We start from the raw sequence: 27,431 nt of genomic DNA on the forward strand, positions 1-27,431 counted from the left end.
TAAAGGTAAAGGTACCCCTGACCGTTGGGTCCAGTTGCAGACGACACTGGGGTTGCGTGCTCCTCTCTATAGGCCGAGGGAGCCGGCGTTTGTCTGCAGACAGCTTCCTGGTTATGTGACCAGCATGACTAAGCCGCTTCTGGCGAACCAGAGCAGTGCACGGAAACGCTGTTTACCTTCCCGCTGGAGCGGTACCTATTTATGTACTTGCACTTGATGTGTTTTTGAACTGCTAGGTGAACAGGAGCTGGGACCGAAGCTGTCGCGGGGATTTGAACTGCCAACGTTCCGATCAGCAAGCCCTAGGCTCTTTAGACCACAGCGCCATCCGCCTCCCTTGGCATCTTGCAAATCCAAGCCCTGCCTCCTGACACAACTGTCTCATCCAATGCATTGAGACTGCTCTGTCTTTTACCTGGCCTTGTGCATGGCAATAGTAGCATTTCAAGGAATGCATCCCAAGCTCAAAAAGTCCCCGCAAAAGAAGTGCAGCTGGCATAGTGTCACTGCACAAGAGAAACAATAATTGTGGCTGGCACAGGTGTGGTTTATATCCTGCCAAACACTGATCGCCTGCATGGTTCCACCACATCTGGAGAGCGCTCTCATGCCACCATGAAGATAGCCGGTGAGTGGGGTCCCTGTGCACTGCCCCTTTGGCAGGCATAGCATCCAGGCGTAGTTGCAGTCTTGAGCAGGGGTTACATATATATATATGGCAGCCAGCTGGCCTCCCTCTAACATGCCCCTTTTTTGCCAGGCAGATCAGTGGCAGGCCTGACCTTCATCCGCCAAGCTACCCATTAGCGGACAGATGAACTTCTGGCAGTAGCAGCAGATTTCCAGCAGCATGGGCTCCCCTCTGCTGTGGAGGGCAGTTGCACTGCATCCTAGCCCTTAAAGTCTAGCAGATTCGTGGTTTAAACTGCTCCGTAACACAGCATAGTAAAACATGAGACTCAAAACAGTAGCAAATGTAATCCGGATTAGCTACAGAAATCCCCAAAAGCCTGTTAGGAAAATTTGGGCTTTACTGCAGCAGGGAAAGCGGCAGGGTGGACCTTTCTCCAGCCCTGTTGCTCGACCGGTCATGCTAAGAACTCTGGGACAGAGCATCTGGGCTGGCTGGAGGTGTATGTGCGCCCCCTCCCTTTTCTGTTATTCCTGCACTGTGTTAGTTCCTGCACTTCTTGCTCCTCCCCCAGCCCTGGGAGTTTGCTTGGGGGTCAAAAAACTTCCCTGTTTCAGCTCTAGCAAGAGCACTGACTTAGACGCAGCAGGGCATTGCCCCATCTCCTCCCCCATTGCTATTGGCCGCCTGGTAAGCCAGCCCCTCTCTCACAACCCCACTTGCTCTCCCTAGCTCACTCAAGATCTTCTCATCCAGCCGACATGGCTACAGCACACGACAGGGCAGTTTTGCAAAGCATATTCCACCCCAATGCCCCTTTTGGCGACATCTCTGCTGAGCTGGAGGAGCAGGAGACCCTCAATGGAGAAGGTGAGTTTGGCTTCTGCATGAGATGGGGCAGGGGAGAGGGACTTTCCTGGAGGCATTGTTGGTCTCTACCCTGAGCTCCCGGAGGCATCAGAGCAGCTTCAGGCTGCCAAGAAGTGCAGGTTCAAGGATGGTGGGGGGCTGCAAAGAGGAAAGCCCCACCTACCCATCTCTGTGTAATTGGAGCAGCAGCAAATCCCTCTGTTTTTCATTAAGGAGGCCTTTACAAGGCTCTCATATCATGGCGCTGGAAGAGAGGGCCTCTCGCTCACTATCAGCAGCATAGGAGCCAACTCCTAGGGGCAGAGGTCACTTCGACACCCCCCAAAAATATTTGAGGGATCTGGGCATTGCCATTCAAATTGTGTGTGTGCACCATGTCTTGTGATCAATTATGGTGGGTTGGGGTTTATACCTGCTCCCCAAATATTTTATTCAAGTTGGCTCCCCTGGTCTGCAGTAGGTGGTGCAGTCTGACCTCTGATCGTCACCTGACCATGATTCATTGCACTTTGCCCTGGAGAAGGTGGGTGGGCTTTTCCCCACAGACTTTGTCCCCTTGTCCCTGAGAAATTTCTGGGCTCTCTTGAGCTGCTGCATTTTAGCAGTTGTGATGTAGTCAGCCATGTACGTAATTAGCACTGGATTGGAGGCCACTGTAAGTTCCAGTGGCTGTAGAATGGGGGGGGTGCATACCTATATAGTGCAGCTGTCTTCTGTCCCCCCACTCTTGACCCAGAGCTATTAACAAAACTGTGCTTCTCTTCATAATGAGACAGAAGCAAGCTTTGACCCAGAGCTCCTGGAGCAAGCCACTCAGCTAGAGATCCAGGGCATTGAAGCTGCTGAAGCTGGAGACCTGCAGAAGGCCTTGGAGAGATTTGAGCGGGCCATTCAGCTGCTCCCTGAGCGAGCCGCAGCCTACAACAACCGGGCCCAGGCCTTCCGCCTCAAGGGCAACACAGCAAGTAAGTGAGCAAGGCAGTGCTGTTTCTGCATTGACACAGAGGACAGGGACCCTCTGCCTGGGACAGGCACCATGTCTGCTATGTAGCTTCTGAGCCTAGCAAAAGGAGGGCTGAGCAAACCCCCTGGACAGTGAACACCACGTCCCTTGTCCTCTTCAAGGGCTTTTCAGAGACCTTCCCATCAGCTGTTCTCTGGGCTCAATATTGGTGCTGCTGCTTGCTTGGGAACCCACCTACCAGGGCATCTCCCCATGCCACAGCCAGCCCTACAAGGTCCCTGAGAGTCAAAGCTCTGAGCTAAGTATCTGCTACCTAAAGTGGAACCCAAACCACTGAAAACAATCCCCAATCCTAATAAAACAATTGCTTTCCATTTCAACTCTGTCCATGCTGAAGATGGGGCCACTGTGTGGGCACAGCTGCTGCCGCTTCCCCTTCTGCAATATCTCTGCTATGAAGTCAGGTTCCATGGCATTCCCCTCCATCATTTGCATGTATATTTCTTCTCTACCTGTCAGGTGCGCTGGAGGACCTGGGTACGGCACTGCAGCTTAGCAGGGGCGTTGGCCGTGTAGCCTGCCAGGCTTTTGTGCAGCGGGGGCTGATCCAGCGCTTGCAAGGCCATGAGCAAGAAGCCCAGAGGGACTTTGAGCAAGCGGCCAGATTGGGCAGTGCCTTTGCCCGTCGTCAGCTGGTCCTGATGAATCCATATGCAGCCCTCTGCAATCAGATGCTCTCCGAAGTGATAAAGAAACTGAGCGGCCCAAGTGAAGAGCCCCAGCTGGAGGCTTCCCCCAGGGAGAAAGTATGTCACTAAGGACAAAGGAGGGCTCAGCCTGCAATTCCTCTCCCCAAGGCAAGCTGGGGATGCTATTCCCCACCTTTCAAGCTCCAAGGATAATATAAAAACAATGTTCCATCGGGTTATGGTCCAGAACAGGCATCCCCAAACTTCGGCCCTCCAGATGTTTTGGACTACAATTCCCATCATCCCTGACCACTGGTCCTCTTAGCTAGGGATCATGGGAGTTGTAGGCCAAAACATCTGGAGGGCCACAGCTTGCAGATGCCTGGTCCAGAATAAACTATGCAAATTAAGCACCCTGAAAAACTTTGTAATAAGTTTTGTTTCTTTCTTAATAAAGATCTCTGTGACAAAATTGTAACTTTATGTTGTATTAATTGTTCAAATTGAGAAACAATACATAGCTTGTTCCTAAGATGAGCTTTCCTACCTTAGGACTGGTAAGCTGTCAATGTAGCACCAACTTTTAAAAAAGGATTCAGAAGGGATCTGGAAAATTACAGGCCTGTTTGTTTATCTGCTCCTGGAAAACTGGTATAAACCAATACAAGTTACAACATTACTATATATATGAAAGGGAGTAGGAGGAGCTGTAAAGCAGTGTTGTTCAACAGATCCAGACCCAAGACCAACCTCTGAGTCCCAAGCTGCAACATGGGACCCACTTTCACTTTTAATTTATACGTAATATTGTTAATAGTGCACATTGTTAATTATAAAATGGCAATTAACAGAGCAATATACATAGTGTTGCCTTAGCATTACTACTAAATGAAAACCAGTGTTGCAATGTGGCAAGAGAAAAGAACAGGCATGTGACTGGCCAGAAATATGTATCGTATTAAAAATTGGCTCATGCCTTTCTCCTGCCACATCAGAGCACTTATAGAAATTGATAAAATGGGCGTCTCATCCTGAACTTTACCTAGTCCGGACACACAAGCAATGCTCCTTTTTGTCTGTTCAGCCTAAGCTGGAATCCAGCTTCTCTGTGACCCACTTGGTGTGGCCTCACAACCCACAAGATCTGCACAAAGGGATCTCTCCAAACTGAGTAAATGGGCAGTAAAATGGCAAATGCAATTCTATATAAGTATAAAGTGATGCACAATGGATTAAAAAATAAATAAATCCAAGTTTCACAGGGGGTCTGAACTAACCAGAAAAGATCTAGGAGTCCTGATGGTGGAAGATGACCTGCCCTGAACACACTCATGTGTCCAAGTTCTGCTTTATACACTAATAAAGTACTCATAAACCCAATCACTTCTTAGAATCACCAGTCTTAAACTTCAAGTGTTTTAAAGGCGGCCTTCCTGATGTCTGTGGTAACTCAAAAGGAGACGGAGTGAAGGCAAAAGCTTTCCCTGGCGGGGTGAGTTCAGGAGTCAAAGAATTGTAGAGTTGGAAGGGACACCCGAGGGTCATCTAGTCCAACCTCCTGCAATGCAAGAATGTCAGGGATAGACTGCTTTGGAATAAGGAGGAGCCAGACAGCTATGGCAGAACACCTCTTCGTCATGCAGTGGATCGGGGCCAGTGGAGTGGGTGGGGACAGCCAGCAGAGGCGCCTCCCCCTCCCCGTTCTCTGGAAAAGCTCGCGGCCGACAGACCATTTTGCCCTCGAGGGTTGGCTACGAAGCAAATCTCCTCCGCCCGCCTGCGAAGCGTGGTCGTCGGCCAAGAAGAAGGTGAGAGGCTCCCGCCGCTGCCTCCCGTACACACCGCGGAGCGAAGGATCCAGACCGGGATTGCCAAGGAGCCCACGTGAAGGAGGAGGCGGAGCGGCGGCTCTTGCTGGCCAATCATTGCAGCCGCAGCCTCGACGGGACCGGTCTGCGCGGTGCAGGCTCCGCAGTGTGGGGAGCCAGAACACAGCGGGCCCCGCGTCCTGCCAGCTGGAGCCCATCAAGGTCGTCTCCTCGGAGCGCCTGTCTGCTGCCCGGCCAGCGGCCAAGGAAGCGTATGGCGCCCAGCAGCCCCCTGTCCGCCCTGCTGCTGCTGCTGCTCCCCCCGCCAGGTGAGAAGGGCGCGCGCTTCACCGAGGGGTCCCGGGCTATGGCTGCTCGCCCCCTCGAGCCGGCTAAGTTGTGCTCTGTTCTGCTCTGCTCAGGCCTGGCCGAGCCCGAGACCACCATCGACGGGCGGGCGCTGTCATTCAGCAACCTGCAGGAGGCTGAGAGCCGGGCCTTCACCTGCCTTTCCGCGGCGCCCAGCCTGGCCTGGTACCTCAACGGCGAGCGGCAGGAGTCCAGCGGTTCCGGTAGGTTCCTGGCCACAGGCGACGGCGGCAGTGGCAGTGGCAACGGTGTCGCCTTCGAGGAGAGCAGCAGCAGCACCTTCGTGGTGACAGCGCGGCGCCTGGATCGCCAGCTCAACTGCTCCGCCACCGATCCGGCCACAGGCCACGTCTCCAACGCCTCGGTGCTCCTCAACGTGCAGTGTGAGCGGGACTCCCGGGGCCGGTGGGTGGGTGAGCGGTTGGCGGCATAGCTGCCAAGTTTTCCCTTTTCTCGCGAGGAAGCCTATTCAGCATAAGGGAAAATCCCTTTAAAAAAGGGATAACTTGGCAGCTATGGTTGGCGGGTGGCAATGCCCAGCCACTTCCAAGCTCAGCACCTCCTTCCCCTGCAACCAGGGCTTCCTAGCTCCCATGAATCTGGCGAGGTATCACCTCCGCCTTACCCTTCTGTCCCCTAGACCCACCCCGCAGCCTAGGGGTACACTGTCTGGTTTTGTGTCTCCCAAAAACAGTTAAACCAGAAATCGTGAAGATGGATGCCCACTATGAAGAGGCAAGGGAGCCAGGACTCCTCCTGGTGCTCTTTGTGTTGGTCCAAGCCAATCCCCCTGCCAACATCACTTGGGTGGACCAGGATGGGCAGGTGATGGTGAACACCTCCAACTTCCTCATTGTGGACACCAAAACCTACCCCTGGCTCACCAACCACACCGTGCAAGTGCAGCTCAGCAGCCGGGCCCAGAACTTCTCCTTCAGCGCCTCCAATGATGTGGCCATCATCAACTCCTCTATTCCGCTGCCCGGTAGGGGTTGGGATGTCCCCGTCGGTTGGGGGTCCTGGTTGCATGACGGGCCCAATAAGTAAGTAACAAGTCCTCCCGTTTTCTGCTTGGGGTCAGCCCCCATTGCAGTGACTCCTTGGGGCAAGTGCCCTGCATGGCACACAGCCTGTCCAATTACTGGTCTGGGGGAGAGGCTCTCCCTTCACCCCATACCAGGCAGGGTGCAGAGCTGGAAGGTGGCAGACCCTCCAAGAGCCCTGACAGGCAATTCTGGTCTCCTCAGGTTTCCTGGACACCCGCATTGAGCTCTCCCTTCTGGTGCTTGTGGTGGGTTGTGTGGCGGCCCTGGCGACTGTCCTAGGCCTTGGTGGTCTCATCAGCTGTGCCATCTACCGGCAGGGCAAGAAGGCGGCAGGTAGGTGCAGGGGAAGCCCAGCAGGATTCTGCCCCTCCCTGCCAGGACTGGCCCTCCCCAATTCTCTTTCTTCACTCTGCAGGACTTGCCCCACCAGCGCCGCTGCCTCAGAGGTAACCTTCCCAGCCACAGGCTCCTCTTCTAGCGGGATTGAGTTTGGGGTAAAAACGCTTTGCTTGCTCCCTGCCTTCCCCTGCCGTCGTTGTCTGCATGGACACCACACTGGGACCCTGGCAGTCAGAGAGCGGCCCAGTTTCCTAGGCACTAGCCAGTTTAGCCCTGGCAGCAAAGGAACCGGGTTGGAAGGGTGCCAGCCAGCCTTCACTGGAACAGCCCAGAGAACCAGGAGCAGGGCGGAGAATCTGAAAGAATGTGGTCTCAGATCTGCCCTGAGTTGACTTGGGGAAAGAGATGAAGCCTAGTCCAATGGGTTCTTCTGCTCTCACCACAGTGACTCCAACAATCTGAGACCAAGGCCAGCACGGCTTCCCCGGGCAAATATGTCCCTCCCTTCCAACCTACAGCTCAATGACCTCACCTCCGAGACCAAAGGTAGGGTGAAAAGGGGCCTGAAGGTCTCACCCTGGGGCTGGGAGGTATTTGAGGGGGGAGGCATTGAAAGCCCCCAGCCCCACACCACTTTCCTCTACAGCCAAGGTCAGGATGGAAGGAGCTGCAATGGAACAGGAGGAAGAGGCCCACTCTGAGCCAGAGAACAACTTCACCCTTGTAGAAAGAGGTAAGAGGCGAGGGCTGGGAGGTGGCTGCTCTCTACAGCTAGGGGTTCAGTTTGCCCTCTTTACTGAAAGCCAGTTTTGTTTGAATGAGGCACGTTTGAGCTAAGGGAAGCTGCACCAGATATTGGGCAGATGCCTTACCCACCCCAGAGCTGCTTTCTTCTGGGGAGGTATCTGAAGAGCTGGGTCAGACAAAAGAGACGACCATTTTAAAAATTATGTTTTGACTTAACTAGGAAAGAGATCTTTACTGCATGGTGACTAGAAAATGAAAATGGCAAATTCCCTGAAAGGTTATTAGGAAAGGAATTGAAATCAAAACAGCCAGCATTATAGCATCCCTATATACAAATCCATAAATACATAAAAATAGAGCATCCATTTCTGCACACTTCATCTCAGAGAAGGTAATTGAGGAGCTGGAAAATGTTCAGAAGGTTATTGAGGGATGGAGTAGCTCTCTTATGACAAAAAAGTACAAAGTCAGGGGCTTTTTAGTCAAGAAGATGGTGGGGGTTCATACGAGGTGTACACAAGTATGCCTGTTATGACAAAAGTGGTGGGGTTATTCATAACACAATAGCCAATGAATCTGATTAGTGGGAGCTTCAGGATAGAGGTAACGGCAATTTTCATACAACACATAATGAATTATCAATTTAAAATGTTTCCCTACCTATGAGTTGTGAAGTCTGCAAGTGAGTCTCAGGTTTTATAAGCAAACACAAAATAACCATTGCTGGTAATCCCTAACCAGTATAAATAGCTCTTACAGCTTTTCTGATTCTTGATGTTTTATAGTCCTGTGTTAACACTTCTAACATCGGAAAGACTCGAGTCTTTCATTTTTAACACTTGGGAACCACTCTGGTGGCAAAGAAGACTTTTAAGGCCCAAAATTCATGTGACATAAATCAAGGGTTCTCCATACCACATCAATTTAGACTTGCACTGTGGGATCAACTGCTTTAAAAAGATGGCAAGTTTATGAAGTCTTATCAGTGGCAATTCCTTGGAATAGCTCGATGGAACTTTGGAGTTCAGAAGCCGCATATACCTCCATATACCAGGGTTTGGGCCAAACAATGACAGCTGTAGCCTTCCTCCCCTGTTGGACAGGGCGACCTTTTTGGCTGGATTATGCTCATAGGGAGGGCCCTGAACCACCAGTTTTGAGTCCTGCAAATGCTGTTTGGCTCTCCACACACTCTGGCTTACAAGACACTGCCTACACCCATTCAGATATACATACTCAGCTCTTTCTTAACAAAAAGACAAAAGAAGCTGAAATCTGGCCTCTGAAACAATACATGCTGGGGTTGCATATCTGTCAGTAGCCCAATTCAGTTTCTCTGGCCCTGCAGGTTTTGGCCGATATCCTATGGTTGGATACATCTACAGAGCTTCCAGCATGAGCAGTGACGAGATCTGGCTGTGAGGGCTGTTGCTGCACCCGCCAGCAGGCACAAAGAGCAGCAGCGGAAGTCCTGAGGAGGCGGACTTCCAAGGCAGCTTGAACTGCAGGGATGGGGTATTGCACCTCTAGAGCAAGATCCCATGTGTGAGGCCCCAGTGCCTGAAAGGATATTGACTGTGGTCCAAGGAAGACCTGCAGCTGCCAAGGGCTGCCCACACCCCACCCCACCCCAAGCTGCAGTACATCTCTAGACCCACCAAGTGACTCGTGTTCCCCTGAAGAACGTCCCTCCCACAAGAGCCATCGGTTGGCCCACTCCTCCTTCCTCTTCCCAACCTCAGGGATGGCTCAATCTGCATGTGATGGCTCTTCCTTGGCATGAAGGGGGCCAGCCAGGCTACTGGGAGACTGGCAAGCCCCGGCACTGCTGCTGCTGCTGCTGCCAACTGAGCTAAAGCATGCTGCTTTGTAGCTTCTGCACTTTACAAATAAATGGCTGTGATCAAAGTGCCATGCCTGTCCTTCTCCTTCAGAAAGAGAAAGCCAATGGAGGGAACAAAAGCCTAAGCCCAGGCAAGAGCCAGGGCTCAGAAGGAAATAAACATTGTGTCTGCTCACCACTAACAGATTTGGCAGCGCTCAGTGGGCTGAGCTGGCCAGTGTCTGAGGTGGTAAATGACAGTTTAAGGGAGGAAAAGGCTCCTTGCTCATTCAAGACTTTTTGCATTTGGATTCCGAACTCTTTATATGGGCAGCCCCTGAACAATACAACAGGGGAATAAATCTGGAGCTTGTCCTGCACATAAGTAGAGTCTAAGAACCCCAAATAGCCACAGTACGCTGAAATTGTTCTGAGTCCATCCACAACTCAGACTGCAGCCCCAGCCTACCCTCCACAGCTGTGAATCTCCTTCAAGGACAAAGTAGCACTATGAGCAAAACTTTTAATAAGGCAAATTCTCACAGAAGCTGTACAAAGAAAGGTAGATGAGATACTGGTGGGTTTCTGAGTGGCCAGGGGTCTTTGAGCCAGATGCTGACTGTGCTCCATTAGGTCCACTGGAAGCCTGAATAGCAGTTGCCCAAACAAGAAGGCCTCAGGCGCTGCAGCATCACAGGCTGGCACTTTTCTGGAACAGGTCCCACCTGGGGCGGGAAGGCAGGCGTCTCAGGTAAAGCTCAGGATGTCTGTTTCGCCAGCCTGTGAGGGGGGGTTGGAGGGAGGGCTTGCAACCTTCTTGCCCTCAGCCAGAGCCTTAAAATGCTGCAGGATAGAGAAGGGGGCAGGGAGAACACCATCATTTTAGGTTGCTCTAGGGCAAGGCCGCTCCAGGTGAGGCTGGCCAAGGGGGAAAGACTTGGGGAGCAATCTATTCAGCAGTGCCTCCACATGAACATGGGCACCAGACCAGAGCTGCTGCTCTTCAGATCCTTATGTTTCCTACCTGTGAATTTTTGAATTCAGAGTAGAGGGAGAAAAGGGTGTGCAGGGACTGGATATGGCCCTTGTAGACAGGAATGTCCAGAATAGCTGAAGAGAAAAAATAACAGCTATTTAGTTTGATTCCAACAAGCAAGGAGACTTTTGCTGGGTGGTGTATAACTGAGGGGCATTTTGAGAAGAGGCCAATTCCGACACTGACTGGAGCAGATCTCTACCCCTAAAAGGCTTGGCATAGGTGAGCACCACATCAGCAAAAGGGCACTCACCACATATCATGTCTGTGTATTCTGCCAGGCTGCAGTTAATATCTGCAGTGGGAAGGCTCACCTGAAAAGCAGAGAGGGAAGGGTCAGGTCAGTACTCTCTTTCTCTGCATTAATCTCTCGAGGCCCACAAGCTTCTCCCTCCTGCTGACAAGACCCCTCTCTTAGGCCAGGCCAAAACTAGAAGTTGAAGAGGGGGGCAATTGGCAGATACTACCTTTCCCAGCAGCTCTTCAAACTCAGGGGACCACTCCTGCATCAGCGTGTCTATATCAGGCATGGGCCTACAAGGAAGAAATACCAAGGCAGCAGCTTGAAATGGCCATGGTTCCTCCACACAGAGGGTGCATCTGCAGAGTGGCTTTCTTCCCCCACCCCCAGCACGGAGCAAAGGTGGGGCTGAGTACTGGCAGGCCTTGCCCTTACCCTTGTACTCATCCCTCCCTCCAAGAGGCCCACCTAGCATAGTGGACTGTAGCTGGGGGCTTGCAGCGATGCAGCTCACTGATGCTCTCAATCCAGCTCTCAATGGCTTTGGGATTCTTATCAGCATTCTCCAGGCTCTTCACTTTAATCTGCTGCTAGAAACAGAGACCAGAACATGCTCCAATGTGCCTCCTCATCAGAGCCAAGGGCTGCCTTGCATCCAAGAGGAGTCACTTCACCCCCCCCCCTCTCTCCCACTTACGGCCACATTGTGCTGCTTAGAGTTTTCCGTTAACCAGAGGGAGAGAACAGTGGGGTCGGACTGCTTGGTCGATGGCTCATCCAGCACCAACAATCCAAGGTTATCTGGCTTCCCATCAGGGCGTGGAACCTATAAGAAACAAGCCGGGGTGCCCTTTGCAGGTGAGAGTTTCCATTCTTCATGTACACACCCAGGTACAAGACCAGTCAAGAGAGTTTCTGCTGGGAATGGTCAATCACCACTAACAAACAAAATGTGGCCCTGCCTGCTGAGAAAGCCAAGGATCTGAAAGAAATCTTTGCTGCCCTGTCACACCAAAGGCCCCTCTAGTTCATCATTTTGTCCTCTCAGTGGCCAAGCAGATGCTTCAGTGGGAAAGCCATAAGCATCACTTGAGGGCAACATAAATTCTTCCCACTTATCTACAAGGATTCTGCAAAGCAGCTAACCTTTCAGCAGTGTTGACTGTGGGTATGGAGGCAAAGCACTGACAGTGCTGTCCTGTTGCACATCGCAGGGAAAGAGTCCTGCGTGGCAGTTCTCAGCCAGTGCTGCATGTAAAGGAGTGTCAAAATGAATGCAATACCTTTAAGAAGGCATCAATGTCCCCAACAGCTGGAATGAAGTCTGGAATGAAAGGTTTCAGCTTGTGCTCCAGGTCAATCATTTGTGAAGAATACCTGAGGAGCAGACACCGTGAGCGGAAGCCTGAAAAGAGACATGCCTGCCCACAATGCGGCCAAGATCCACATTACTACTCACCTCCGGATGTACTGGAAAAGCTCCTTGATCTCCAGGGAGACTGGCAGGTAGTCATAATCTGCTGAGTTGTATGCCCTAGGGAAAGAGTCAGTGGTGAAGCTGGGCAGGAGGCAATGGAAACAGGATGTGTTCAAAGGCAGGGTGAGGGAGAGTCTGACTCCAAGGAGAGACAAAGAAAAGCCAGCTTGCAGTCTCACTCTCCCCCATCCACCCCACCACCCTTAAACAAGACTGCCACCCCTATGGGCCAAAGATATTTCCTCCTGAAGCAAATAGCACCTTCCATAAGACCGCATCAGGGAAGGTTTACATTCTTCCACACCTGCTGCAATCTCAGCAACTGCATTATTCTCACACTCCATTTTTAAAAACCTGTAAGTTGCATACAGATACACATTTAATGTAGAACACAGTTCAGTAGGGGTGGGGGCTGCCAAAAACAGCAAACAGACTGACTGGTCTAGCTAAGCCACTACGGTATATTCCTGGGACACGTGATCTGCTTGGACATTCAACCATCTTCTACCTGGCAGCTAGCACGGGTGGGCAATCGGTGACCTTTCAGAGGATGCTGGACTCCAACTCCAATCAGCCCCAGCTGCCAGTGTGGTTAATGGTCAGGTATAATGGGAGTTGGAGTTCAGCATCATCTGGAGGTCCAGAGGTTCCCCAACCCAATATTATGGACTGCTATCCTACCCAAATGACAGTATATGGGGACCTTTGGAATCCAGCGAAACCTCACTTAGGTGTGACTTTAATGCTTGAAAGAGCTGTCTTTGCTATCACACAGGAACCTTCTCAACTTTCCAACTGGCCTATGCAGGGAATGGGTGGGTGCAAGAGGCTGAAGGCCAAGGAAGGCTCCAGGACTTGTTTTTGCTCACTGGATCCTTGGTGGAGTTAGGCATCCCTTGCCCCACCAAAATCAATCAACTTAGGAAAGCATTCTTCCTGGGCAGTCTAGTCTTCAAGGCTGGCACACACCATGCCAATTGGAAACAAGGGTACGATTGCATGTAAGCTTACTACCAAGTAGCAAATATGTTGGCAGCCAAGCACATGCCCTTCCTAGCCAACTTCCTCCACCCCACATGGCTCCCGGCACCCACCCACCCACCCTGCAAATACCCCTCCAGAGGAGCGCCGTGCTCTTCGTCGTCGTCGTCATCGTCAGAGTCCGTCTCTGAAGAGTCGTCGTCCTCATCTTCTACCTCGTTCCCACTGAAACGAGGCTGGGAGGCCAGCTGGGAGGCCTTCTTCTCCTGGGAGTGAGGGAGAAAGCAAAGGAGTGGGAGCCAACTCGGCCCTCAAGCGGACCCATCACCACCACGACCCCAGCCCACTGGCAGGAAACAGGACGGCGGGGGGGGTGAAGGAGGCTGCTGTTCGGTGAGTACCTTGAGTATCTCCTCGTCGTCGTCCTCGCTGCTGTTTTCGGCCAGGCTCTTGTGCTGGGAGCGCACGCGGCGAGGGCCTGAGACGGTGACGGGAGAGAAGAGCCGAGTCAGAAGCGGAGGGACGTCCCCCAGACCGTGTGCGCTGTCCCCGTTGTCCCAGCCCCCCATACCTGGCTGCGGAGGACTGGGCGCGTAGATGCTGGCCACGTCCTCTGTCTCGTTGACGTCCAGGCTCTCATCGTAAGGCTGGTTCTCCACGATCCGTGTCTACGAGGTGGGGAGAGAAACGGGACGTGAGCCGGATCCCCTTGAGCACCCACCCACCCAGCCTGCGAAAGGCTCGCCCTCCCTCACCTGTAGGCCGGCCTCAGGCGGCACTGCGGGAGGCGGCGGCGCACCCGCCATATCGCCAAGTAGGACCAAGTCTTCCCCGCGAGCGAGGGAGGCCTAGGCGGCCCCGTCTCCAGGGAAACGGGAGACGAGGCCCTAGCAGTCCTCGCGAGAACTCGTCTCCCGCTAGAGTGGTCAAGGAGCGAGCATGGGGATGCAGCGGCCCCTACCGGCAGGGAGGGCGGCGGCGGCGCTGCCACCGGCGGGTGGGCGGGGCCTGGCGGACACCCATTGGGGCGTAGCGGCGTGCCCTCTGCGTGCGTGACGCCGCCGCTTCCGCCTGGGAGACGTGGCTCGGGGCCGCCATCTTGTGTGGCAGGCAGAAGGAGCGGAGAGGCGCTCGGTCCCGGAGGGGAGAGGAGGAAACGGAGACGCTGACGCCGCTGCTGCTGTCATCTTCGCCGTCACATTCGCCATGGTGAGTACCCGGCCGAGGCCTCCCGCTGCCCTCCGCGGTCAGCGGCTGCCACTGGGGGAGGAGGGGGGTGTCGGCGGGGCCTGCTCGATCCCGTTGGCCTCCATGGGGCTCCTCCTCCTTCTCCGGCCACCCTTGTGAGCAGCGGGCAGTCGGCCGTGGGTGCTCCTCGGTCGCCCGTTGCTGGCTACCTGGCCTCCTCCCGAGACACCGCGGGCGAAGCGCTGCTTCCAGGGGCGAGGGGGGCGTCTTTCCGAGGCCGAAGGTGGAAGAGGGCCTGTGGAAGCCCCTCCGGAGCCTGCTTGGTTTTCAAGGGCCTCCGCCTGCGCCACCCAAACGCCTCCCTCCGTGAGCCCGTGGCTGCCGGCGGAAGGTAACGTGTCACAAGAGGCAGCCTTGAGGCTGTCGCGATGATACTACTTCCAAGCTGGGACTGAGAAAGGGGCCCTGCAACTGGTAGGCACAGAAATCTTGCAACTGCACTTTTCACTTGCTCTACAAAAAAACCACCAGGTTTTCCTCTGGTAGGGAAACTGGACGGGGAGAGGGAGGAGGGTAAAAACAGCCACCAGTGAGTTTGCTGGTGTCAAAATGTTGCACGGTTTGCAAAAGCCTGTGTCAAACGCCAGGAGTTGCGGAGTATTTGTTCAAGCCGTCAGCGTGGCAAAGGATGAAGCAGCAGGTTTCTTTTTTGTGCAAATCATGTTGCAAAACTAGTTTAGAGCAAAAGGTTGGGGCAAGTTGAAATTTGGCTTCTGTCAGCTTTACAGTGCATTTTGCATTGGATAATATAAAAAATCTCTCCATTTAAGTCAAGCATACGGATATTGCCTGCTAAATTTACATATATATTTTTAATTGTGAATTATTTGGGCATGAATCCCAAATTGTTGGCCATTTCAGATTTTTTAACTTTATGCCATGGTTCCCACGGGCCAGCTGATTTGGATCTCCTTAATACGAACCTTTGACCTTTCAGATGTTATAATTCAGCACAATGAATTATAACACAACAGCTTTCTCTTCACACAACAGCTTTCTGAGGTTGGTTAGATTGAGTGACATTGGCCTGACCAAGGCTACCTCGTGGCAGTGAATTAAACATGGCTCTTCAGCACCAAAGTTCAGGCAGAGGCCTCCTTGGGTTATAGGAAGAAGATGACAGGCTTTGTGCAAACCTTTGCCCCTTGCTTGTAAGGCAGGAAAGGAATGCTAATGCTAATGATGGCTATTAGGCACAGCTCCTGTGTATTACCTCCACCTCTGCTTACCAGTTGTCAGTAGGGCATATCACCAGCTAAACATCGTGATATACCGATATATCATGTCTGAAATAAGGATGGGACTGCTATGTAGTGGCATTGGCTGTCTTCACAGTTTTTCCTGCATCATGATTTTTGCCGGCAAGAGCTGGGACTGCAGGAATCAAGAGTAGCTTTGGCTGACTTCACAGTTTTTCCCGCATTGTGATTTTTGCAAAGTACACACACACCCACCATGATTCACGATATATTGCCAGGTCAAAAATTATGAAAACGACATCACGATGTGGACTTCAAACCGGTTTTGGATGATATATTGATATACCGCCCAGCCCTAATCACAAGGCCCTGATCTAGGCTTCACATAGGTTTCTGGCTGACCACTGATTCAACTGAAAAGCTCTTATTTTTTCTATGTAGTTATGAGGCTGACAAAAGCTCTTGTCCCCACAGGTGCTCTTGGCAGCTGCCGTCTGTACGAAAGCCGGAAAGGCGATCGTCTCACGCCAGTTTGTAGAGATGACACGGACCCGCATTGAGGGGCTGCTGGCAGCCTTCCCCAAGCTCATGAACACAGGGAAGCAGCACACATTTGTGGAGACAGAGAGTGTCCGCTACGTCTACCAGCCCATGGAGAAACTCTACATGGTCCTGATCACCACAAAAAACAGCAACATCCTGGAGGACCTTGAAACTCTCCGGCTTTTCTCTAGAGTGGTGAGGATCTTGCTCCAAGCTGCCTGGCATGCAAAATGCCCAGGGGGAGGGAGGGTTTGCACATGGAGCAGCTGTCTTATGGAGCCTGCTTTTTCCTTGGGTTGCATTGCTGTGTTTAATTATTTGATACTGGAATTGGAAAGTGAGGAGCTGATCCACCTGATCACATTAGGATAAGTGTGGGGAGCTAGTTGGGAGAATGTTTGCCCTTGAAACAGGCTCCTGGACCAATGAGGTTCAGCTACAGGTATAGAGGCTTTGGGGACTTTGCAAGTCTATGAAGATGTGTGGAGTGGGTTTTGGCCACGGTTGCTTTGCCTCATTAGAATACCATTTTCCCTGACTCCCTCCAGATCCCAGAATACTGTCGAGCCCTGGAGGAGAATGAGATCTCTGAGCACTGCTTTGATCTGATATTTGCCTTCGATGAGATTGTTGCCCTTGGCTACCGGGAAAACGTCAACCTGGCCCAGATCCGCACTTTTACTGAGATGGACTCTCATGAGGAGAAAGTCTTCAGAGCTGTTCGTGAGGTAGGCCAAAAGCTTTCTGTGGCCTCCTATGCTCCAGGCCCAGGACTCTGGGGCATTTTGTCCAGGCCATCAATTCCTTTCTTGTCCTCTTCTTCTCATTTGTATATGTAGACTCAGGAGCGGGAAGCCAAGGCAGAGATGCGTCGGAAAGCCAAGGAACTGCAGCAGGCCCGAAGGGATGCTGAGCGCCGGGGCACCAAAGCTCCAGGGTTTGGTGGTTTTGGAAGTTCTGCCATGTCAGGAGGCAGCACAGCTGCCATGATCACTGAAACCATCATTGAGACGGAGCGACCAAAAGTGACTCCAGCACCTACCAGGTATAAAGGTTGGGCAAGAAGCAGGTGAGGGCTTGCGGACCTCTTGTTGCCATGAGTGGCCACCTTCAGAAGTGGGAGAGTTCTGGGTCTTTTGAGACGGTCGATGGTGCTCCAATCTGGATCCTCTAGGTTTCTTTGACTGTTCTTGTGGGGAGCTGCTTCAGTGTCTCCCAAGTAGCTGAATGACATGTTTGCTCTCTGGCAGGCATTCAGAGGCAACACCCATACTCTACATACAATCTGTGTGTGTTTCCTTCCTGAGAGGGCAACTTTAGAGCATGAGGATAAGGGGAAGGCTGTAGCAGCACTGTCACTATAAATCTCAGGCCCTCTCTGGGTTCTTTCTATGGAGAAAGGATGTCTCAAAAACCTCTGCACTGCTTTTTGTTTGTTAGGCCATCTGGTTCAAACAAGGCACTCAAGCTTGGCGCAAAAGGGAAGGAAGTGGACAATTTTGTGGACAAGCTAAATTCTGAAGGAGAAAACATTGTCACTTCAGTTGGCAAGCGATCCTCAGAAGCAGCCACTGTTCTAGCTCCCCCCATCAACATGGAGAGGTAAGTTTTTGTGCTCTGCAGTGGGAGAGGCCATTGAAACTGGCTGGGATTCAGAGTAGTTTCCTAGACCTTCTGGTATCATCAACCTTAACCTTCCTTTTGGGGCATGGCTTTCTTGGGAGTTGACAGCATTTTGGGCAGGTGCCCAGAGTGTGTCCCAATGAGGAGTGAGAGATACCTCTTTGAGGTATAAGTCCTGTACATAACATGATGTGGGGGAGGGGGAGTTGATATAGTCACTACCCTGAGCCACAGGGATTAGAGGGAGATTCACTCTTGTAAGGAGGGCCATTTCAGTGGGAGCGGAACGTCCTTAGACCTGCCTACTTTTGCAAAAAATAAAATCAGTGCAGAGCAATGAATGGGGGGTGATTCAGGCTTTCTCTTCTCTAGTGTGCACATGAAAATAGAGGAGAAGATCTCACTCACCTGCGGCCGGGATGGAGGGCTGCAGAACATGGAGCTCCACGGCATGATCATGCTGCGGATCCTGGATGAAAAGTTTTCCCGGATTCGCATTCACGTCGAGAATGAGGACAAGAAGGGGGTGCAGCTCCAGGTATGGCTGGCCCACTGGCCTTGCTGCTCCTACTGCCGGCCATGCGGGTGGAAAGGTGCTGTCTGCAACATGCTGCAGCTGACACAAGTTGTGGGGATTAATTGAGCCCCATGGGTGGGGTGGAGGGCATCCGTATCTACTTCATTCTGATGTTACCAGTCCTCCAAGACCTGTCTTTGAGGGAAGAATTTGATTGCGGGTATAAAGCCAGTAGGAGCTAAAGAGCATTAGGTTTGGAATGTTAGCATTAGAGACTGGCTACGGAGGTGGCTAAACCTTTGGTTGACAGTCAAATGTGTGCTGAAGAGAAGGGAGTTAGCAAAGAAGCTGAATAAATTCGATGTACCAATCTTCACAGTGGAAGATATTGGGCAAATATCTGTGCCTGAACTAAGTTTCACAGGATGGGAGTCTGAGGAACTGAGGCAAATAATGGTGACAATACAAAAAAAAATTGTATGTTCTTATGGGAGGCTTTGGCTACAAATTATTCACCATTCTTGCCTGTGCTTAAGGACCTTCCTAGCCTGTCTATGCTGTGCATGGGCAATGCTTTCTAGATTTGAGTGGCAGGGTGAGAGAGCAATATTCCTCTGCAGCCCTGCCTGGGTAGCTGTCTATGGAAAAAACTTGTGGCCTGAGAACCAGCTCAACTTCTCTTCTGACTGGCTTGCTTTTCCCAGGCTGGTGTGCTAATCTAGTGAAAGTCTTCCAGAATTTGGAGCATGGGACGATTAATTTTTGGATCTACAGATGAATCTTACCAGTTTTTTTTTCTTTTCAGACTCACCCCAATGTTGACAAGAAGCTTTTTACGACAGAGTCCTTGATTGGCCTGAAGAACCCAGAGAAGTCTTTCCCTATAAATAGTGACGTGGGAGTCCTGAAGTGGCGGCTGCAGACCACAGAGGAGTCATTCATTCCACTGACAAGTAAGTGTGAGCACATCTGGTTGGGGATTGGGGAGGGGCAGATGGACGTAACACTCCCATGAGCCTAGAACCAGGCACAGCTCCCTTGGTTCAGTAGACATTCCTCCTGTCCCTGTTCAGGAGAGCCCATGGCTGCTGGCAGAAGGTCATGTGACCAGCAGGGGTGCTTTTTGTGTCTTAGTTAACTGCTGGCCATCAGAGAGCGGGAGTGGCTGTGATGTCAACATTGAGTATGAGCTGCAAGAGGAGAACCTGGAGTTAAATGACGTAGTGATCGCCATCCCTTTGCCGTGAGTAGCCATTGTACCTTCTGATCCCCAATTCACCCACCAGCTGCAAGGTCAGCCTTGATGCAAGGTAGTTGAGTGGTCACTCGTTGCTGCTTCTGTAGGTCCAACGTGGGTGCTCCTGTGATTGGGGAGATTGATGGCGAGTATCGCCACGACAGCCGGAGAAACATCCTTGAGTGGTGCCTGCCTGTGATCGATGCCAAAAACAAGAGCGGCAGCCTGGAGTTCAGCATCAACGGGCAGCCAAATGACTTCTTTCCTGTGCACGTCTCTTTCGTCTCCAAGAAGAACTACTGCAACATCCAGGTGAGTCTGGGAAGTGCCTTGAGTGGAGGCTGTGGCCCTGTTCGCTGCCCGCTTCTATTTTGGAAAATGCCCTGGCTTTCCAGACGGCCCACAATTCTGCTCTCCACCTGGCAAGAGCGATGAGCAATCGGCTTTCTTTTCCAATGTTGAAAATGCAGAGATGGGGAAAGGATCCTCCTGGCAGTGGTATAGCTCCCAAGGGGGCAGGGGGCTGCCTGGCAGTTGTGTGCTAAGGCACCCAGAGCAGCTGGCAAGCCACACCCTTCCCCCTGTACCTGCACATACACACAAACACTGTCTAGGGCAGGAACATGGGTGGGGGTGCATACGCTTTTTAACTGGAAGCGAATACAGGTCGCCTGCATGCAACGGGGGTGGCTTCCCTTGAGGTGTGTCCTATTTGGCACCATGACTTGTGTAAAGGACGCATTGGTGTAGATTGTCTTTGTCCCTTCATAGGTTAATGATGTTTCCTCAAAGTGTCTCCTTCACTTTTGGGGGGGGGGGAGAGGCACAGGTCAGCATACCTTGAGAGTTGTTTTGGTCTCAGCATGTATAGTGGTACCTTGGTTCTCAAACTTAATCCGTTCCAGAAGTTCGTTCCAAAACCAAAGCATTCCAAAACCAAGGCATGCTTTCCCATAGAAAGTAATGCAAAATGGATTAATCTGTTCCATACTTTTAAAAACAACCCCTAAAACAGGAATTTAACATGAATTTTACTATCTAATGAGACCTTTGATCTATAAAATGAAAGCAATAAACAATGTACTGCAGTCACACAATCAATCAGTAGCTGAACTGGGTTCCACACAGTCACAAAAAAGGAGCCACAAAAACAGCAAAAAACAGAGAGCCCTCAGCATACCAAAACGGAAGTGTGGCATTCAAATCAGAAGCGTAACGCTCAAAACGGAGCACGTTTGGCTTTTGAAAAAAGTTTGCAAACCAGAACACTTATTTCCAGGTTTGCAGTGTTTGGGTTCCAAGTTGTTTGAGTACCAAGGCGTTTGAGAACCAAGGTATAATAATAATAATAAATAATAATAATAATAATAATAATAATAATAATAATAATTTATTTATACCCCACCCATCTGGCCGGGTTCCCCCAGCCACTTTGGGCGGCTTCCAACAAAATATTAAAATACAGAAATCCATCAAACATTAAAAGCTTCCCTAAACAGGGCTGCCTTAAGATGCCTTCTAAAGGTCTGGTAATAGTTATTCTCTTTGACCTCTGGTGGGAGGGCATTCCACAGGGTGGGTGCCACTACCGAGAAGGCCCTCTGCCTGTTCCCTGTAACTTGGCTTCTCGTAGCGAGGGAACCGCCAGAAGGCCCTCGGCGCTGGACCTCAGTGTCTGGGCAGAACGATGGGGGTGGAGACGCTCCTTTAGGTATACTGGACCGAGGCCGTTTAGGGCTTTAAAGGTCAACACCAACACTTTGAACTGTGCTCGGAAACGTGCTGGGAGCCAATGTAGGTCTTTCAAGACCGGTGTTATGTGGTCTCAGCGGCCGCTCCCAGTCACCAGTCTAGCTGCCGCATTCTGGATTAGTTGTAGTTTCCGGGTCACCTTCAAAGGTAGCCCCACTTAGAGCGCATTACAGCAGTCCAAGCGAGAGATAACTAAAGCACTGTACTACAAGAGCAATTTGATCCAAGACCAAAGTAGCAGGCTATTTCATCTTGACTGACCGTATGGCTTCCTCTCTGCAGGTTACCAAAGTGACCCAGGTAGATGGGAACAGTCCTGTGAGATTCTCCACAGAGACCACCTTCCTCGTGGACAAGTATGAGATCCTGTAACTGTTGCTGCAGGGAAGCAGCAAGCAAGACTTTGAGGCTGTCGTCTCTTGGGAGAGGGATGCAACGCTTTCTGTGTCAGGGGACACTGACATGTTTGCTCACCCACCAACATTTCCAAGGTCACAGCCAGTCAGGCAGGGAGAGGCTGCTTGCTTCTCTGGTTCAGCCAGCCTCCCTACTCCTTAGGCACACTCCTCCTCCTCCTCCTCCTCCTCCTCCTGTGCTTTAATTCACAGCAACTTCCCCCTTCCCTGTCCCCAAGGCATCCCTTTTCATTACCAATTCCTTACTCTGATGGGAGGTGAGTGGCTCTTAATCCCAGCATTGGTCAAGGGAGACCAGCCTGGACATCCAGCAACCTCTAACCTGGCAGGAAGCAGAGGCCAGCCCCTGGCACCCCTTTTCCCTGCACCAGGTGCTGGGTGAGGGAACCTTTGGCCCCACTGCTCCTGACTCTGTCCATTTCCTGGACTGTTCACTGAAGACACTTCACTCTCTCGAAGCTGCTGCCTGTCCAAAGGAGGAAGAAGCAGCAACTGTCTCTGGCCCTTTTTGCTTGGGAATCCCTTAAACTGCCCATTGATTGGGGCAGGCGGAGGCGGTGGCAGTCACTGACTTCCCAAGTGGCTTTGGGCATGTGCCAGTTTGTGCCCACCTGTTAAGAGAAGTCACCAGCTTCTCCCACGCTGCCTCATTGCTGGTGTGGCCCCTTTCCAAAATGTCCCGGGGGTGGGTGGTCTAGGCCTGTACTGTAGGAGTAGCTACGAATCTTACTGATCCAGCTTTGTTCAAGAGTTGTCTTGTCTGATTTTTAAAATGGAGTCAAGTTTAGTTCCACCAAAGGAGGCTTTTTTCTTTCTTTCTTAAATTACATTGAGGAGGGTGGGGGGGGAAGAGTGATATTTAAATAAGATTTTGTAACCCTGTAACATAAAGAGCTAGGGCCTATAACACATTCCAGTGTACACAAAAGAATCCCTGCCCCTGAATCCAATAAAGACTATTCTAAAATGAGATGCGTGAAGCTATGTAGCTGCCTGGAATGGGACGGAGGTTGATCTTAGAGCTAATATTATAAGTGGCGAACTAAACGCAGAGCTGGCATCGAAGAGCATTTGAAGCAGCTGTTTCTGGGTTACTGCTGACAGCTCAGTTTGGGGAACAGGGAATCGGCTCAAGGTTTGTGTGGCAATGCTGGACACATAATGTGTATCTATAAGATATATAGATTCTCTGCCTATCTCTGCTACAGTTGTGAAGCTTGCTCTGTATGGCCATGCGTTGACAAACAGCAAGGCTGGGAGCTACCAGCCTCCAAGGCCAAAGTGACTTCCTTGCCCTTCCACAGAAACAATGTGGGGTGGAGGATCCTTGTTGCAAAATATCTGTCTCTGGTAAAATCGAAACCTCTACAAGAGAAAAGTTTGCATATTTAAATACAAACAATGGAGTACTGTCTTAAGTCTGCAGAGGCACCTGAGGCTGTGTCTCTGATTTCCATCATGGACCAAACTGCAGAGCCCAGGCGCCACGATAACAGTTCTGACACTCTCGTGCTCAGCTTTGGAATGAGGAGCTGCTAACCAATGTTAGTCATACCCTTGAGTAGTCCCATTAAAATAAATGGGTCTTTTCTGAATACAATTCAGTTGAATAGCAGCCAGAAATCAAAAGGTGCTGGGTACTTGTAACATATAATGGAGCTTCATTTGCATAGATTCAGTGAACAGACCAATCTGGGGCTCTTGTGCACCCCTTTGCTACGGAGAGCTATCAAACTCCGTGGTAGAGGCAAAACTGGATAGGACACCACGCCACACTAACCAAATAAAGAAGAAATATAATGAATAAGGAATTACCTTTCAGAAGGGTAAGATGTGCATGAAACCTGCCTTATGCTTATTAAGTGGCTAATTTATTAAGTGAAAAAGAATTTTAGAAAGTTGATGAAGATGCTGAAAGGAGTTAACAGCTTATCTGGAAAAGTTCCAAATTTATTCTGCTATCTTTGAATTCTTCCTCACCCAGTGGAAGGATAAATGAGCATTGTCCTGAGCACTACCAAATTATAATAGTAGTAACTGGGATTTGCCCTCTGATAAAATGGCTAGTCTAGTCTCCCTTTTAAAGTTCTATTTAAATAGAAATGGAATATTACTTGCTAATGATATATTAACAGGAGGTTAAAGGGGGCTCTTCAGGAGACGACCACCCCCAAGCTGCGTCGCTGTTTCCTATAATAAGAAGTTTGGGGTATTCATTTACAGTTCTCTGGAACAAGGTTCTGGGTGCAAACTTACCGGTAATAGCATCAAGATGCTTGGCTGTAATTAACTTGCAGAGTTTTTGAGCCTCTTGGCCTGCCCAGTTCAGTCTGCAAACCTTTCAAGTCTGTTGGTCACAGGTGAGAGATGTTGCCCTAAAAGAGCCTATGTAGAACTGCAATCTATCTAGCCATGGGATGTGAAACTGCCACCCACTCTCACCCCAATTTCTGGTTACAAGGGTGGCACCCAAATATAAATAATAAGGTAAGGCTTTTTCTTTCTGCATTCTGAAATTGTAAACAATACATTTTACAGATACATCAGACAAATTCTCAACTGTGTATATAAGTGTTTCAGGAAGCTGCACCTGCAGAATTGTAGATTACACATTTGAATATAAGCATTAGCTGTGGAGGTTTTCTGACTCAACTCCACATTTTGGGAAGAATGAATATGAATAACTTAATTTCAGTGGGTTTAATTGGATATAATTTAGGGCTCATCTACACTTTTGTTTGCACCACAGTTTCTAGCATTTTGTAGCAAACAATAATAACAGGTTTGAGAGAGAGATTTTTTTTGTCCTGCTGCTCCTCCAGAAAAACCCCACTGTTTACCAAAGAATTGGAACAAAAGGACATTAATAGAAAACCCGAATACAATTTTGTCCCTTTTGTGAACCAGTCCAGAAATAGCTCCTGAACAAGAATTTGCATTTATTGGATAACCCAAAGGCACTCAAAGTAGTTTTACTCATTTATTGTAATTTCTCCTCCTTTCACATTTCTATGTTATTCTCTCATTCCAAACTGCCACTTTCATCTGTTATTCACTTCAGTTTGGTATTCTTTAAAAATCATGTATCTACAGTAGTTTCCTCCCCCCCCCCCGTGGGGGCACACTAGTCTCTCCCAGGTGTCTCCTCCCCTGATAGCAGGGCAGGGGGACCTGTGACTTTCCAGATGTTGTTGGAATACATCATCCCTAGCCATTGGTTGGGCTGGTGGGAATTGGAGTCCAACAACATGGAGAAAGCCAGGGGTTCACCACACCTGGTTTATCTCCTGCTAGCTGGATTGCCTCAGCATCCCTACAGCTTCTTGACAGGTCAGTGTGCCAGCAAAACCACCTGTATCCACCAATACAGGAAACTTCATATGAGGCTGTCTCTCCCACTGCAAAGAGGAGCAACACAGTCAGGCAACCAGCTCCCATGCTGGATCCTGTGCTCTGCTCTGAAAAACCAGCAGCAGTGCTGTTATTGTTTTCATTTCCCTTTTTGCTGGTTCTTCACCACCCTGTTTTGGTCCTCTCAAGAGGCTACAGCTGCTGGCCTCCTGGCCTCAGAAAGGTGAATCCAGAGCACATCTGGGCCCTTTAAACTCAACTATGCTGGAAGATGAAAGGATTCATCACATGATGGGATTGCATCTCCCCCTCAATATGCTGGGGCTCCTTTTTTATTCAAAAGGGCTTGAGGGGGCAGGGAAAGGAAGATACTCCAGGGACGTCCCTTCCCGGGGTGATGTAATGTTCAGCTATAATTAGGTTGGTCTCTTCTTGTGAGCGGATTTGTTTCAACTGGGAAATATTTGGGGCTGTTTATTCTGCTTGCTCTAACTCCGGATGGGGGAGGATGTCCACTGGCGGGGGGGGGGATTGCCAAGATATTGGGGTGTCCTGTTCCACTCACTCTTGCCCACAGCTGCTTCTGCCGCAATGCTGAGATAACACTGTTGTAAGGTTTTCTGCAACACATACTGCAGTGGTGGGGGACCATGGGGGACCTTCCAGGCCTCTCTATTTTTATTTATTTATTGCATTTCATAGGATCAGAATTGTAGAGCTGGAAGAACCAGCAAGGGTCATCTCATTTGTCCCACTGCAATGTACAAATAACAGCTAAAGAATTCCTGGCAGATAGCCACCTAACCTGTCTGAAAACCTCCAACGCCACCTTCTGAGCTAGTCTGTGCCACTGTGCCAGAGGTCTTCCTAATATTTGGTCAGAATCTCCCTTCTTGTACTTTGAATCCATTGGTTTGGGTCCTACCCTCCGGAGCAGCAGAAAACAAGCTTTCTTGTTTGGTTTCTTCCCTTCCCCATTTAATCCCCACAACAACCATGTGAGGTAGATTAGCCTGAGAGGCAGTGACTGACCCAAGGAAACCGCCGGTCAACTTCTTGGTTAAGTGGGGATTTGAACCCTGGTCTCCCAGGTTATAGTCTGACACTCTGACCACTACACCACACTGGCTCTACCTGACACCCAGGAAGATATCCCAGTTGAGGGGGGGAGTATTATTTTGCCGGCTGTGCCTGTAGCTTTGTCCCTTTCCTAAAAGTCCTGTGGGGGCTGCTGCTGCTGCTTGGTGTGCTCTGGACCTCTGGAAGTCACTCTTTTGAACAGCTGTGCAGCCCGTTGTGTAACACAAAGCGGAGCAGGGAGGGGGTTGATGGGCTCCAGATGTTGCAGGGTCTCTGCCAGCATATTTGGACTGTGGGAAAAAGGGGGAATGTGGCCGGCACTCATGATCTCCATCGCCCCCTCCTCCTCCAAGCTGAATGATTGCCAGCTCCACACAAGGTGGTGGGCGGGCCACAACTTCACCTGTGGTGGATCTGGGACCCAGAAGGATCTCTTAGCTCACCCTGCCTGGCCTGGCTGCCCCCAGCTCATGACTCAGTACAGGAAGCTCGAAGCTGGGCTAGGAAAATCCCAGGGACTGTCTTTGGCCCAGATTCTGCCTCTAGACATTTTCTGGTCCTCACACTTCCTTTCCTGCTCGTATTCTTTTTCCCATAACTTTATTTCTGAATCAGGCAGCTGGGAGAGTCCAGGCAGAGCTGTTGTATTACCTCCCAGTGCCCAAACACCAAAAGGAGGGGACTCTCTGTTTCTGCCCTCACCTGTTGAGCTTCTGTGGAAGGTGGAAGGCCAGACAACAGGTGGTTCAGGAAGGACCACAATAGCAGGTCCACGTGGACTCAGCTGCCCTGCTGCATCCTCTTTTCCAGCCATCTCACCTCCTGCAGGAAAATACCTCTGGGTACCGGGTGCTTACTAGGGCGAAGGAATCTTTGTCCTCTACCTCCACTGGGTGTTGCACCCAGGGCAGCAAGACTGAGAGAGGGAGCTGCCTTGCTCGTTAGTTCCATCTAGCTCAGTACTGTCCACACAGACAGGCAGCAGCTCTCCAGGATTTCTGACGCAGGGGCATTCCCATCCCTTGCTGGAGTTGCAGACTGAACCTGTCACCTTTGCGTGTCAAGCAGCTGGTGCCGCTAAGCTGCAGTCTCTCTCCATTGCGACCAGGAGATCTCCCGTCTCCTCTCCCGAGAAGGAGGAGGCCACCCTCCCTCGGAGCACGTGCCGCTGCCAAGGGACCAGACGGGGCGTCGAAGACAGGAGCAGCCAACCAGCCAGTTGCGCCCCGGCACCTCTCTTGATCCATCCCTTTGTTCAGGCTTTCCTCCAGCGGCGGCGGCGGCGGCGGCGGCGGCGGCGGCTCGGGTTGCAGCCAGCGAGCAGCGCCTCTCCGGTTTCCAGCCCTGCCTCCTCCTCCTCCTCGGGCACAAGCCGGGGGGGCACTGCCAGTCCCCGGGCGGGCGGCATCCGGCGTGCCTGGCAGGTCACGCGCCGGGCAGCGGCA

The 27,431-nt window shown here is 51.0% G+C and overlaps 4 protein-coding genes across 9 annotated transcripts; 3 read left to right on the top strand and 1 right to left on the bottom strand.

The window, feature by feature from the left end:
- The first annotated feature begins 475 nt into the window (after positions 1-475).
- On the top strand, positions 476-3,626 carry TTC36 (tetratricopeptide repeat domain 36). The gene is made up of 4 exons (XM_088657669.1): positions 476-628; positions 1,364-1,501; positions 2,278-2,466; positions 2,985-3,626. The coding sequence occupies exons 1-4, from the start codon at positions 616-618 to the stop codon at positions 3,281-3,283; spliced, it is 639 nt and encodes a 212-aa protein (XP_088513795.1). The 5' UTR covers positions 476-615; the 3' UTR covers positions 3,284-3,626.
- A 1,241-nt stretch (positions 3,627-4,867) lies between these two features.
- TMEM25 (transmembrane protein 25) lies at positions 4,868-9,371 on the top strand. Of its 5 annotated transcripts, XM_088657666.1 has the most exons (8): positions 4,868-5,291; positions 5,385-5,714; positions 6,026-6,316; positions 6,579-6,710; positions 6,793-6,823; positions 7,162-7,262; positions 7,363-7,449; positions 8,812-9,371. In XM_088657666.1, the coding sequence occupies exons 1-8, from the start codon at positions 5,237-5,239 to the stop codon at positions 8,883-8,885; spliced, it is 1,101 nt and encodes a 366-aa protein (XP_088513792.1). In that variant the 5' UTR covers positions 4,868-5,236; the 3' UTR covers positions 8,886-9,371. The 5 variants fall into 5 exon arrangements, 4 of the variants coding, with proteins under 4 accessions (XP_088513792.1, XP_088513793.1, XP_088513791.1 ...); XR_015946971.1 differs by lacking the exon at positions 8,812-9,371 and having other exon boundaries at positions 6,579-6,871; positions 7,363-7,387; XM_088657667.1 differs by lacking the exons at positions 7,363-7,449; positions 8,812-9,371 and having other exon boundaries at positions 6,579-6,871; positions 7,162-7,296.
- Positions 9,372-9,794: 423 nt separating this feature from the next.
- On the bottom strand, positions 9,795-13,886 carry IFT46 (intraflagellar transport 46). Of its 2 annotated transcripts, none has more exons than XM_035139459.3 (12): positions 13,776-13,886; positions 13,592-13,688; positions 13,422-13,498; positions 13,153-13,286; positions 12,022-12,096; positions 11,846-11,939; positions 11,260-11,388; positions 11,031-11,149; positions 10,789-10,855; positions 10,575-10,635; positions 10,310-10,395; positions 9,795-10,128 (listed from the first exon to the last, which is right to left on the bottom strand). In XM_035139459.3, exons 1-12 carry the CDS (start codon positions 13,824-13,826, stop codon positions 10,033-10,035), a joined length of 1,086 nt encoding a protein of 361 aa, XP_034995350.1. In that variant the 5' UTR covers positions 13,827-13,886; the 3' UTR covers positions 9,795-10,032. The 2 variants fall into 2 exon arrangements, with proteins under 2 accessions (XP_034995350.1, XP_034995349.1); XM_035139458.3 differs by having other exon boundaries at positions 11,031-11,152.
- Positions 13,887-14,102: 216 nt separating this feature from the next.
- Positions 14,103-22,525, top strand: ARCN1 (archain 1 coat protein complex I subunit delta). Its single transcript, XM_035139451.3, has 10 exons — positions 14,103-14,229; positions 15,942-16,205; positions 16,559-16,738; positions 16,850-17,055; positions 17,451-17,612; positions 18,006-18,171; positions 18,956-19,103; positions 19,285-19,393; positions 19,495-19,699; positions 21,422-22,525. Exons 1-10 carry the CDS (start codon positions 14,227-14,229, stop codon positions 21,509-21,511), a joined length of 1,533 nt encoding a protein of 510 aa, XP_034995342.1. The 5' UTR covers positions 14,103-14,226; the 3' UTR covers positions 21,512-22,525.
- The last annotated feature ends 4,906 nt before the right edge of the window (positions 22,526-27,431 follow it).

This window comes from Zootoca vivipara, chromosome 14, assembly GCF_965207765.1.
Source record: "Zootoca vivipara chromosome 14, rZooViv2.hap1.1, whole genome shotgun sequence".
NCBI lineage: Eukaryota > Metazoa > Chordata > Lepidosauria > Squamata > Lacertidae > Zootoca > Zootoca vivipara.

Coding starts and splice junctions, on each gene's coding strand:
- TTC36 (XM_088657669.1), top strand. Junction 1,502..2,277: donor GGAGACCCTCAATGGAGAAG/GTGAGTTTGGCT, acceptor ATAATGAGACAG/AAGCAAGCTTTGACCCAGAG. Junction 2,467..2,984: donor CCTCAAGGGCAACACAGCAA/GTAAGTGAGCAA, acceptor TCTACCTGTCAG/GTGCGCTGGAGGACCTGGGT.
- TMEM25 (XM_088657665.1), top strand. CDS start 5,237: ATGGCGCCCAGCAGCCCCCTGTCCGCCCTGCTGCTGCTGCTGCTCCCC. Junction 5,715..6,025: donor GGTGCTCCTCAACGTGCAGT/GTGAGCGGGACT, acceptor TCCCAAAAACAG/TTAAACCAGAAATCGTGAAG. Junction 6,317..6,578: donor CTCCTCTATTCCGCTGCCCG/GTAGGGGTTGGG, acceptor TGGTCTCCTCAG/GTTTCCTGGACACCCGCATT.
- IFT46 (XM_035139458.3), bottom strand. CDS start 13,826: ATGGCGGGTGCGCCGCCGCCTCCCGCAGTGCCGCCTGAGGCCGGCCTA. Junction 13,689..13,775: donor CGCCTGAGGCCGGCCTACAG/GTGAGGGAGGGC, acceptor CCCACCTCGTAG/ACACGGATCGTGGAGAACCA. Junction 11,940..12,021: donor CTTTTCCAGTACATCCGGAG/GTGAGTAGTAAT, acceptor TCTGCTCCTCAG/GTATTCTTCACAAATGATTG.
- ARCN1 (XM_035139451.3), top strand. Junction 16,206..16,558: donor TCCGGCTTTTCTCTAGAGTG/GTGAGGATCTTG, acceptor GACTCCCTCCAG/ATCCCAGAATACTGTCGAGC. Junction 19,700..21,421: donor AGAACTACTGCAACATCCAG/GTGAGTCTGGGA, acceptor TCCTCTCTGCAG/GTTACCAAAGTGACCCAGGT.